A 13073-nucleotide genomic window follows, 5' to 3' on the forward strand; every position below is an offset into this window, starting at 1 on the left:
GCTAGTACAAGTGTAGAAGTCTGGAAAACAGCAGTCACACCCCACCTCTCCCCAGAAAAACAAACTAAAATGGAATTTGGTTTAGTCTCTTGCATCTCAGAGCCTGGCACATCCTAGGGTTGGGATGGAGACCCTCAAGTCACTGCACCCATTTCTTATTCAGCAGTGACATTTCACTGTGAAATTGTATTATCCATCTTTCTTCTAAGTTCTTTCGATATTTTGCATTTTTCCTGTAAGTTCTTTTCCTTGTTACAAAAATCACTAGATCCTGGAGTCCACAACACATATAGTCATAACCCTTTCCCTGTGTTAATATGCACTGGCAAGGAGGCCCATGACTCTGAAGAAACAGCAAGCATGGATGCCCTAACAAAGACTGATCGGCAAAAACTGTGCTGAAACCAGTCTAAGGAAAGGTCATGGATATTTTTCTTGAGGTTATAGGCTTCCGAAAAGGCCTTTGTCTCCACACTGTGCTGAGATTCTGGCTGTCTTCCAGGCAAGGATGGGGAGGCTGGAAGCTGACAAGGACCACGGCTTCTGGATTCGCCTACAAAGTATACTGCCCTGCTGTGAACTCCATGGGGACAGGACAGGAAACCAGGAGAAGCTACTGTGTGAATAAAGAGGACAGCTGGGGAGAGCAGAGCCTGACCACGCAAAGGAAGGGTTGGGAAGAGTTTTTAGCACATCCAAAACATAGGAGACAGACCTTATCCTTCAGGATTCTGAAGACTAAGGGTCTAGGGAGAGCAGAAGCCTAGACAAACCCTGACGGATGCAGTCCTAAAGCAGGTAGCACCAACTATTTCTGCTTCAAGTGAAAAATTCTCAATCACAGTTCCCAGGCTGGCAGATTTAACTTGATGTTGAGGAGGTATTTGCTACCCTAACAAGTCTCTAGGGCTACAAATCTGAAAAATACGAAAAAAGCTTTAAGACGTTTTAGCTAAAATTTCTGTAAATTATTAGTGAGTCAATTCTTGCGCACAATTTTCTGGGGAGGCAGGACAGCATTAACCCTGTCTTGCCCATGAAGAAAGTTAGCACTGACAGAGAAAGTGCTTTCCTCTAGGTCACAGACTGAAGCAGTATCTCCTTGCTTCCACATCTACAACAGGAACACCATATACAAAGTATTATCTGTACAAAAAAAGAGTCGTTTTTAATTAGAAAATCTCAATGTGTACATCTTGTCAGTAAGGACAATGAACGTCTAAGAGTTTTAGTCAGTAGCAGCTAAGTTTGGGCTGTTAGTAATTAAAAGCAGAGAGGTAGTGTAGTACTTTGAAGAAAAGCAGATATATTAATCGTCTTCAAAAACAGAAAGAATGTTCCTGGCACTTACCATCCCTGTATCTAACACCCATCCCTAGCACAGTAATGGAACAAATGTTGCAAGCAAAAACATGTTCATTGTGTGACCAGAGGAGGTAATGAAGCTCATTTCCTGCGAATCCGTCTTACAGCATCTAATATAAAGCATACCCCAAATTATGCCTCCGTTCATGGGTCTGGGCATTCTTGTGTTGACTTTGTGCTGTCTAATTAGGAGTGGTCTCATGCTGCAGCCTTTGCCTTAATGGGAACAGTAGTTGAACCCCCTTCCCAGATATATGGCTCTTGACTTTAATGACATTTGTATGAAACATAGCTGTGAGATCCCACAGTCATTCACATTCAACTGGATCAGCAAGTCTGAAAAAGATGAGAGACTCAACGGTGTATGAGAACTGACAGACAGATGCACACACACATGTATTGCATAAAGATTCGTGCAGCTAGCTCCAAATCCCTGGCACTGTAAACTGAGATGTTTATAAGCAATAAAAAATAACAAGGTTTTAAGTTTAAAAAAAAAAAAGAAAGCAAACCCAACAAAATACAACCCACCAGTTTTAGAAAAGCAATTGTGTTTCAGATAACATTGCAAAAATACAGAGAATTAACAGTCTTGGAAGACCTTTCCAGTCATATAAATTGCTTAGTGGAAATTCTTTTGAACACATACTAATGCATTCAGTTAAATCAGTTTGGATACAACAATCCGTTGAATTGTAAACTCACAACGAGGTGATAAAGAGCAGGCTCAAAATGTACCATAGTGTTAAACTGCACTAAGAGGAGTATCTTGGGGTCCTAAAGAAGAGCAAGCTCATGGTATGCACAGACTGTCCTGAACCATGTCCTCCTTGGTAAATTCTTCAGAGCAAGAAAAAAATATCCTAAATTCAGTTGACTTGGTACCTTCTGTTTTATTTCTCTCTCGGTACTGCAAGTTCTCTGGGGCAAGGATTGGGCTGTATCATTGTATTGGAAAGATAGTTAATACATCTGGGCGTTCCCATAATTCTAATAATAGTGACAGGAGCACAAACATGGGGACAAAATTTCAGCTGGTATAAATCAGCTCAGACTACTGCTTTCAGAATGGTTGTTCTGTTTTACTTACACTGAGACTTTGACTCATCAGTATCACAAGACTCAAATAGGAAAAATGGCAGTTAGCACATTTAGTGGGAAAACAATCTGAGGGAGAAAGCTGCAAAACAAGAATGAACAAGAAACTGAAGGAAAAGAGATACTGCAAATCTGACAGCAGTTCAATATATAACAGTCTAGAAAACAGTTTAATGATGTTCAAGGCTGCATTCAAAGAGGCCCTGTATCCTCAGGCAGGAATAATATAGTTCTAGGAATACGAGGAATATTATTCACAGTACTCAGCATTTCCAGTCAGATCTAAATAAATGGTAAGGACATCAGAAGAGAATCACAAGTATTAAAAAACAAAAATTTGCTGAACTTCATCAAATGAGGAATATTTCAGAGGATATACAATTTTTAAACGACTGAGAGTTATTTAAGATTAAATTAGCCTAATGTTCTACAGCATAAAATCTACTTAAATTTGTGATTGAAAACGGGATCACATAACTGCCCACACAACTCATTAACATGATTCATGTCTTGTTTAACATGAGCCTTTTTGATGTAAGCAGGACTGACGGGGATCATTCCACCATACAATTGTACTTCCCTTGTTTTAATTTAGCTTTTTTCCCATGTGAAATGTTTGGCATAAAATTTTAAACCCAGTAAACGCTAGGCTAAGCAGACAGAACATAGCCACACAAAGAAGGAACCTCCCTAATAGCTATTGGAATCTTTCCAGAACAGGAAACAATTAGAGAATAAACAATGATGGTATATTAACTGTCTTGCCAACTGCAGCAGTGATAATAACATCTAGGTCATAATGTGTCACGTGAAGTCTCCTTTAAACATTAAAAATACTGCTATAAGACTGTTTTTCTTGTCTTCTGGTTTGATTTTGTAATTCTTATTCCTTGATTTTACTGATATCAGATTTAAGCTTCTTGTCTCTATGTTCAAACTCTTCCCCTTATTATTTTTGTTCTCTTTTCTCATGGTCTGTACTGTCTCTGTTCCTGCTCCATATCACTCCTCCTATTTGTTTGTTAGATTCTCATCCAGTCAGTCTGGTGGGTTTTTTTTGTCCAAGCAACGAAGTACCTATTCTGGCATCAAAGGTCTATTTCTACCGTACTACACTGTGTGAACTAACTTCTGCATACAATGAGTGAAAACTGTTCGTTATTATTCCTCTTCCTCCACCCACATGCTATTTGCTATTCTGCAGATTGTTAAATGCCTGGAGAAATCATCATCATTCTTAAGTGTCTGGAAAGTGCTCAACCAAGAGTGGGTGCTGCAACAAAGCACACAACAAGCCTTCATGTTAACACACATGATAAAACAGCTCTACTGCATGGTAGATGGAGGGATTCTTATGACACAAATACTTGACCAGAAAAGCCCATGCTTTCCAGTGCATCCATCTCATCCCCAACATATTGAATTGGTTAATGTACAGGAGAAGCATTTGCTGTGTTATTAATTATGGTGCTTCTGTTACTTGACCACATATATACAATCATACATGTAACCAGTCCCTTTGCCAGAGACAGAAGGAAAGACTTGCATCCAGTCATGTTGCATGGTCACGCCACACTCAGGGTGTGCCTCAAGATATATTAATTAATATATGTACTTCAGCTGCTGACAAATGGCTAGTCTGCCTTCTAACCACAACAAGAACCTAAATAATCAGATGAAACAGTCTTGGAGATATCCTGCATGCATTCCCCAAAATAGAGAGATGATGACACTCTTCCAAGTGATAGGCCTTCAATCTTGGCGGATATATTTCTTCTGCTCAGGGGAGACTGACAAATTTGAATGTGGCAGACAAGACAACAAAGGATGGAGATCTCAGTACATGGGAAGGAAGAGATAGGAAACAGCAGGCAATGGGAGATAGGTAGCATAGGTGACATTGACAAGGAAATGTGGTAAAGCCACACAGGCTAGGATAAGCTACATGAACTCTAGCTTAAAAGGGAGGACAAATGAGGGTCAGTATGAAAGGGTGGTGCAGAAGTCAAAGCAGTGTGGGCGGGAAGATGCAGGTCAGAGAATGCATAAGCAGCAGAAAAGAGAAGGCAGTTCTTAGAAAGGCCAAGTTAAAGGACTGAAGTCTGAGAAGCTAACTAGCAGAAGGAAGAGGTCAGTGACAGAAAACTAGACAGGGTGCAGGGGAAGATGAGGGTAATGCTGTGACTGGCAGAGGGGGCATCAGAGGAGCCATGCAACTGTGATTGAAAGAGGAGAGATGGCTAGCTCCATACAACACCTTGGACAGGAAGTGTCCAAGAGACAATCATTTTATTAAGGTAACATTTTATTCATGACAGAAAGTCTGAAGGCCCCCATATTCACCAAGTATCTTTCCCCATTAATGTCAAATTCAGTGCAGCCTAAGCCCTGCAGCATGGCAATAGCCTCAATACAGCAACTCTAAAATGCTTGGCTCAGAAGGAGAAAGGAGGGAGAGAAAGGAGGGGGAAATTTGTGGGGGTGAGAGGAGGTTTAACAAAGAATCATTTTAACAGAAACTCCTGAGTAATGGCTCTGCCCCAGGCCAAGAATAACATCAGCTCAATGTCAGCAGTTAGAAGAGGGCTCAGCCAAGCCCCATGGCCAGCTCCAGCCTCTTCACAGGCACAAGCCAGTTTACGGCCCTTTCCCGAGCTCGTGAGCAGCCACATCTGCCTGCCCAGAGCCCCGTGGACAGAGATGAAAGGAAGACCTCCTGCATGGAGTGGGAGTGAGAAGACTGTAGGTGAGAGAAGTTGAGGATGAAAATTACATGGCTAAGTAAGGGCCTTGAAAGAAGGAGAGCGTGGAGCAAAAAGCAGAAGGGCCTCTCCTTCAAGAAGCTCCCAGAAAAGGATGAGGGCAATTTGCCCATAACCTATTCTCAAGGACCCTGACTAATGACTCATCTGCTTCACAGGAGGGAGAGTGGGAGTTCAGACCTCCATGTCTGAACAGGTCTGTTCATGGGAGTCCAGTCATGCCAGACTGTGAACAAACAGCTCCTTGCTACTGGAGACCAAGCTGTTTAGAATGAAGGTTTGTTCACCCAAAGGCTTCCTTCCTTTTAGCAGGGAAGCCTTTTGGACATCACTCAGAATATATCTCTCTCCCCATAATAACAAAGTAAGGTAACAAGTGTATCAATTAAGTCATTATAACCTTGAAAGATTCCCCAGGCAGAATGGAAATGCTGTTCCACAGTGGTCCACCTTTGGCATCTAGGTGTCATCCAGAACATCAGTAATACAAGCCCTTTCTCGTATTTCCTCCAGCTCTTTAAGATGTTAAGAGTAATGGAAGAAGCTATTGCGAACCACAGCATGAAAATGCTAACAAAATCACTGCAGGTAATACTAGTTTTGTTGCAACCCACTTTAAGAGCAACTTCCTTCACAAAATCTGTGCCTTATGTACTGTCTCTGGGTTTTTCTGCACATCTAAGACTTAGTCAGCACTGCTACATCCCAGGCAGGTTTTTCTCTTAGTTACCTGTTGCCGTGCTTGGTTTTGCTCCAACAGCTGTCTTGACTGAAGTTTCTGCTGCTGAAGCTGCTGCACAGCAAACTGAAGGTGATAGTTGGGATGTGCCAGAGGACCCCGTGTAACCTTGTTGTAGACACTGTTCTCCATCTCTCCTTCCAAGGCAAAATGATGATTCTCTAGCGCCCTGAGGAAAGAAGAGCCGTCATGTTTTCACCACTCTGCATACAAGGACTCCTGTCTATGAGGCACTGCATCTTACAAAAAATCTCTTAATATTTAGCCAGCTATGAATTTGCACTATGTGGCTTTAGGAAGCACAACACCTGCTAGAGGTGCCATGTGCCAACTGCTTCCTGCTAAGGCCTTTCTTGAATTCCAGGCTGGAACTATATTGCTAGACATTCTCTTGAGGAGAAAAGAGGAGAGGAGAATAAAAACTCTAAACTGGATCATTTCTGTGGCTGACTAGCATTGAAGACAGGCAAGAATAGCAGCAGGAAAAAGACTGATTCCCATCACTAATGAGATAATTACTTGGATTTGTAGAGGCTTTAATACAGTAACACAAGGCTTACACTAAGCACATACATGCTGCAGTGGCAATGGAATAGAAACAGACACGCAGTACAACATCCAGAGAGGACGTACAACATCCAGAGAGGACGAAGGACTGGCTGGGTGAGGTTGCAACTGGGATACATACTGACTCCATACAGTTACAATCCAAAAGGCCTGGGGGGAGTGAGATAGGCTCATTACTTTCATCCTCACAGCAATGCAATCCTTTCCCAAAGGACAAAAGGCCTCCTGCAAAGAGGCAGGAGCTCTTACAACCCAGGCTTACATGGTAGGAGTTCAGCTGTGGCCTGCAACATGATAAGTACCAACAGAAGCTCACTGGCTTGCTTTGAAGTTTGTAAGCCTTGGCAAGAAGGCAGCACCAACACACTTCTACACAAGACTGAGGGGCTTTGCAGAGAGCAGGTGGCAGACTGACAGGGCCACGAGGTGTCCTGAAGAGGCTACAATGGCTCAGCAATTCACACATTCTGTGCTCACAAGACAGATGCTGTAAGACCCACTGAATCCTGACACTCTGGGTAATATAACCTTCAAGCCTCAATGCCTGAGCTTCCCAAGTGTCTGTTGATCTCTGTCACATTTCTCTCAGCCACTACTTCCAAATATTTCCTTTGGATTCCCAGGGCAGACTTCCCTTTTATTTCCTATCCACATCATACGTAACTGGGACATAAAAGATAATTGGTGTCTTTCATGCCACAATTTGGCGTGTAGGTCATGGTTTTGGCAAGCAAGTTAAGTGCAATCTCTTTGCCTCAGGAACCTATCAAAACTTGCAACCTAGATTCTTTAAACATATCACAGCTTGCCTTGAATGTGTTGCTCCTTCCCCCAAAAACTTTGTCATTGCAAACACTTAAAATATTCAGAAATAAAATAATTTGGTCAAACACTCTTTAAGCTATTCATTCAAGTTATATTATTAATTCTAGAAACTAATGTCTGTTCCAACTCCTCCCATATCTACCTCCAGTTCAGAACCTGCAATACATAAAATTAATCCTTTGATCCAAAAGAATGCTTATGAGGCTAAGGATCAAGTGATCATTTCTAAAATGTAACAGTCAAGAGACAAAACTGATATAAATGAAAACTCCACTAAAACTGGACCTGCCAATAGCCAGATTTCGTGCCACAGAGATGATGTACAATGACTGCAGTCTGTGGTATTCTGAGGGCCACTATCTAAATGGCAAAATTATAGTAACATTTGCCTGATTCTCATTTCTTTTGTTTTGAGGTATCTGGCAAAGGATTAACTGTTACGGAATTACAAATACTTAAGACTGATTTTTTTAAAAATGCACTGGGATTGCTATCTTTCTCCAACCTTTGTCCAATTCAATGAACTCTCAAATGCTCTCACTGGGTTTCTAGCCTGCTAATTCACTTTTTCTGTTTCAATCATTATACTGGACATAATATTGCCCAGGTAAGCCTGGCTTAAATTACCCAGGAAAGCACTGTTGAAACTACATTATTAATCCTTTAGGAAGAACTAAATTTAAAAACACCAAGCAAAACCACAATAACTTTGACTAACATTTTCTTGCAGCAGCACAGTCTTGCATGCAACTCCTTGTGGTTCCAATACCTTCTCTCCATGTGACACAACAAAACAGCACTTACTTTTTTTTCTAGACACTATATTGAAAACACTGTTGCTTGCCTAAGTAGATTTTATCCTTATGGCCTGCAGAATCCTTCTGGATTGAATATGCTTCTGTTGGCTTCTACACGTTTTCCTTATTTACAGACAGAAATCGAAGCACATGCATTATTCTGCATTTATGCATTATGTTGCAAAACATAACTTCAACCTTCTATAATACAAACATACAATACTTGACAACAGAAAGCCAGTGTATTTGCCAGTCTTGGGGTCACTTTCATAAAGAGGTATTTCATCTGCAGTTTTGTGAAGTCCTGTCTTGGGGTGACTTTATGATGCTGTATCCCCCATCGCCTGCTCTATGCCCAGACACGAATCCTGTGCCTTTCTGTGTATTGAAGGCAGACCTGAGAGGGGGCGGGGTGGGGGAAGGCAGTGGAATTCCCTCAGCGCTGTGTTCAAAAACACAGATAACTTGTTCTCTCGCTTCTCAGCTCTTGGCTTCTGCAGCAGGGAAGAGAGTGGCATTCTCTTGCTTTTTAGCTAGCTTCTTGTTCATTACCTGAGGAAAGAGGTTTTCCTGGGACTTTGGATTCTTCTTCTTCTCTTCCAGACTGTTCAGCAACATCAGAACATCACTGGGAGACCCTACACCATGGCCCGGAGGGGCCCATGCTGAACCCCAGCTCTGGAGAGGAAAGAGCCACACCACAAAGACTTCGAATTTTACCAGGTTCTCTCCACAGCGAGAGGTTTTGTTATTAGACATTAGTCTTTTTCCCGTGCCTGCATGCACTTTTGCTTGTTAAATAAATAGTTATTTTCACTTTCCTCCGAGGAAAATTTTTTCCAAACCTGGTGGGGGAGGGATGGCTGTAACCTGCCTTCTACCAGAGGATGTTCATTTTGGACATTCCTCCCAATTGGTCTCAAATGAAGACAAGTCCCCACATAACGTATTATCAAGTGCTGATATTACATCTAAGGCAATGTTTGCCCTGGTACAGAACAGGGCTTAGGATCTGAGACTCAATACACTGCTGCCAGAGACGTGCTCCAGCTCTCAGTCTATCTGCCATGCTCACAGGAATGCATCACAGAGCATCTCCTATTCTCAGTCTCTGCCTGTTGGATGATTTACTAAAGCATGACAGCACTTTTGCACCCTTAAGCAGAAGTTAGTTCTGCCTAAGAAAATTACAACAGGTTCAGCACCATAATGAAGGCTGCAAAACAGCTGTAGAGGACCTCACACCTTAATGGATACTAAAGAGTTCACTTTTTAGGGAGATTGTATAAATACTCCAAACTGAATTAAAAGCTTTCTCACAACTCACACTGTTTTAGGCAAAGCTAAAAATAACCAGAAAAAAACCTCCACACCCCTAATGGAAATGAGGATTGTAGAGTCAGTACTCACAGACCTGCTTGTTTTCAAATCAGGATTGTTGCTTGAACAGTAATGATTCATTTCTTTACATGTACAGACAACAGATTTAGGCACATATGCACACACATGCAAATGGGAAACAGAAATTCCTGCCTGTGCCACCAGAAAAGATTTGGTTTCATTCTGTCAGCCAGGCTGGTTGTGAGCAATCTTCTCATAGCTTGCTCAGGATTATTTATGAGTTGCTTAGTTTAGAGACCTGGCCAGGATTCAGGCCTTCACTATGCACAGGAAATCTCAGCCTTTGGCATTATGGCCCATCCGTTGTAAGCAAGATTCTGTCCTTCCAGCAGCTCTTCAGGCTACTCAGTGTTTTTGGCAAGAAACCCACTGTGTTCCTTTCTTTCAACTGTAGTTTTCATAAAGGCTGGGCCAGAATTCCCTCTTCGAATTCACTGACAGCATACAACCTCTCTGCTGCAGTTTTTTTGTACCACAAAAGATACAGGTTTGCGTCTGAGACCATTTTCAACACATCACCATGCGATTATGCTCAGGATCCAGTCTAAAAGGGCTAGGACACCATATGTTCATCTCTAGGTTTTCTAGTTCCAAACTACCTTTCTACTCTCGTTCCGTTTTCCAATTCATTAGCTCATTTCTAGAGTAAGCAACCTTTATGCAATCAACTACCTACACTTGTACTAGAAACTAATGTCAATATACTAAAATACTAAATACTAATAAAATGTTAATGCACTTGTTCATTGATTACAGAAAAAAAAGTCTCTATGAAATCTGGTCTTCATACAGAAGGGGTGTGATTATCAGCTCTTACAAGAGAGGAGAGAGCTGGCTTCTGTTTCCACTTCAAAAAAATTTGAAGGGAATTCCAAGGACTAAAGCTGTAGACAAGACCAGACCCCAGAACACCAGTCACTGAGGATCTCATAGTTCCAAAGACCTGTATGACAAACAGCAAGTCTGTACTAAAAGAATGACTCATCAGGCTTACATTTATATTTCAACTGAAGCCTTCTTCCAATGGCACAGCTGGGCACTTGCTTGATACCGATTCTTGTGTGGCAGGCAACAATACCAATTCATGAAGTACTCTGGTGTTCTCCATATATCACTCACTAAGCAGGCACTTTTGAAATACTTGAAAAGTGTCTACATCCCATTGAAACTAGGCTCAAATTATTGTGTAAATGAAGCTTCAGCATTCATGAAGAATATTTCTCTGTTTAACCCTGCTTAGTTTGTGAGAACTGATAGGATCACAGCAGAAATCAGTATGTCCGGAGGTCTAGCAAACTAAAAAATAATTATTATCCTATTAAACAAGGAAACAAGCTGACAATGAAAGTACTTTGCATCTTTTCCTGTAAAGGCTGGAGCTAAGGAGGAACAAGAGCCATTGCTGGCCGCGCATTTATAAATCAGTGCTCCCACCTTGCCAAAGAATGCAAGACAATCTTGGGCAGCAGTTTCTTTCCCACAGGGCATTCAGACAGTATGACAAGTCTAGGAAGTTTTCAGTACAAATCCTTGGTGAGCACCAGCTGCTAGAAAGTAGTTGGCATAGTAACTAATGATTCTGTCTCGTGTGGCAGCTCCCAGCATCCTGCTGACTTATGTTCAGGCACTCAGAAAAACACAGAACATTTTCTTTGGCACACTGCGTGTTTCTTCCATCCCTAACAATAGGTCCTAGATTGGGGCTGGCTACGGAGCAATGATAAACAGAGTGGGATAAAGCCCAGGATGCTGGGGGCCTGGCTGGGATGCAGGAGTGTTGGGCCTCTCACTTGCCTCAAGGCCTTTCTTTGTCTTTCTCCCTCTTTCCTTCCCCTCAGCTTCAAAAGCAATAAATTAAAAACTGAAAAACAGAGCAACAAGTCTCTGAGAATGGTTTGCTTCTGGCCTCTGCTGTTATCAGGAGTGTCTATGAAAGAGCAACTTTGGTGCAGTTTAGTCAGCAAGAGTCTACATTTTAGCATGGACTGTAGCTCTGATTGCTGGAACACGCAAGCCTCTAAAAGCCTCCTGCTTTGTAACATAAGCATGAGCTGTGTTACAAAGGTAAAGAAAAATAGTTTCACTAAACACCAGGGGCGAACAAAGCATTTTGAATATACCTAAAAGAGCTAAGCCTGGGATTTTGGAGATCTGAGGCACTGGGAGCTGTCCAGAACTCACCATGGTACAGGTACTTGAAGACAGGGAAGGGGCAGGAAGCAGCTGGCCTGTATAAAATGAGGATGCCATCACCTGACCTGCAATCTACTTTTGTACTCTTCAAGAGAAGCTAAGGAAAAGCTTTTAAAGTTAATGAGCATCTTGTTAAGGCTGCATTGGCACAATCAACTTGCAGAACTGCATTTTGGGTTCACATCCAGTTCAAAGTGACAAGTACAGTCTCCCATGGTAGAAGTGGTGCAGAGATGCGAGAACATTTCTGTCACAGACCTTCAATCAAACTTTCCTCTCTTAGTGATGAGGCATCTTGAAATAGTTTCACCTTTAGTTCTTCAGCTCCCCTGTTTCCCAGCAGCTCAAGCTATTTTACCTACAAAAGGGGCTCTTACCCTCCATATATTTGTGCCATGAGAAAACAGAAGCTGCGAAACATACATGTGCAAAGTCTTAGGACTGAGTTGGTTTAGGCAAAGAACATGAAAAATTTTGTGGATTTAACTACAATTTCCAAATCCATTCACAGGTTAAATGTAAGAGTTACCAGAGGAACAATTCAAGCATTCCAGGACATTTTAATATGCATAATATCTAGCAAATGTCAGGAGTCCCCCTCTGCTATTCTCACAATTCTCCCTTTCAGCTGAGAGAACTGATATTGTTACAAGAATTTTATTCAGAAACAAATACATGAGGAAAAGCATCCAAATTATCTCCTTGTGCTGCAGGATCAACACGTTTCAGTGGCTGTAGGAGTCCATGTGTCACACTCAGCTGCACAACTCCACACGCAGGTATGCATTCAGTGTCAAGAATTTCCCCCAACATTCCCAATTAAACTTAAATTTTCTCTGTTTTATTATATGACATTCCTCTTATTTCAGGACTAAACCTTCATTACCAGAACTATGTCTCCTTTGAGCTCAGCCAGCCTTGGCATCCTTAACTCCCTTCTTTTTCCTCAACTCAGTCCCTTCTGGCCTTGACTGCACATTGCTTTTCTGTGAACTTTTTCCACTTTATTATTCCAGATGTGCATGCACAATAGCTATACAAGGAAAGCCCACTGCCTTCTTGCTCCTTCACTTTTTTCTACAAGTACTATCGAAGTCCACAGGCTTCCTTCTTTTCTGGTATATGTTGCTGGATAATTTAGTTCCTGCTTCCTAGCTTCTGAAAATTATTCTTGCTGTTTCCTTGCCATTGATAAACCTGGGTCTTGGAACGTAAGTATTTTCTTATAACAAAGGCAATGCAGTTCAGGAATTAAATGCCTTTTACATCATCATGAGGCAATGTCATGACTGTTAAGTGTCTAACCTGCTAGGTTAGAAATGAGGT

At 41.7% G+C, this 13073-nt stretch overlaps 1 protein-coding gene across 11 annotated transcripts in view; it reads right to left on the minus strand.

The window, feature by feature from the left end:
* The window catches only part of TTLL5 (tubulin tyrosine ligase like 5), a 127114-nt gene that overhangs the window by 18891 nt on the left and 95150 nt on the right, over positions 1–13073 (minus strand). For 9 of the 11 annotated variants that reach the window (XM_048308154.1, XM_048308153.1, XM_048308160.1 and 6 more), the window contains one exon: positions 5956–6133. In XM_048308154.1, the coding sequence (XP_048164111.1) occupies positions 5956–6133 (178 nt within the window). Of the gene's footprint in view, positions 1–2413; positions 2546–5955; positions 6134–13073 lie in introns of those variants that run through there. The other 2 variants (XM_048308155.1, XM_048308162.1) reach the window with 2 other exon arrangements.

The sequence above is a fragment of the Corvus hawaiiensis genome, chromosome 6, assembly GCF_020740725.1.
Source record: "Corvus hawaiiensis isolate bCorHaw1 chromosome 6, bCorHaw1.pri.cur, whole genome shotgun sequence".
Lineage (NCBI taxonomy): Eukaryota > Metazoa > Chordata > Aves > Passeriformes > Corvidae > Corvus > Corvus hawaiiensis.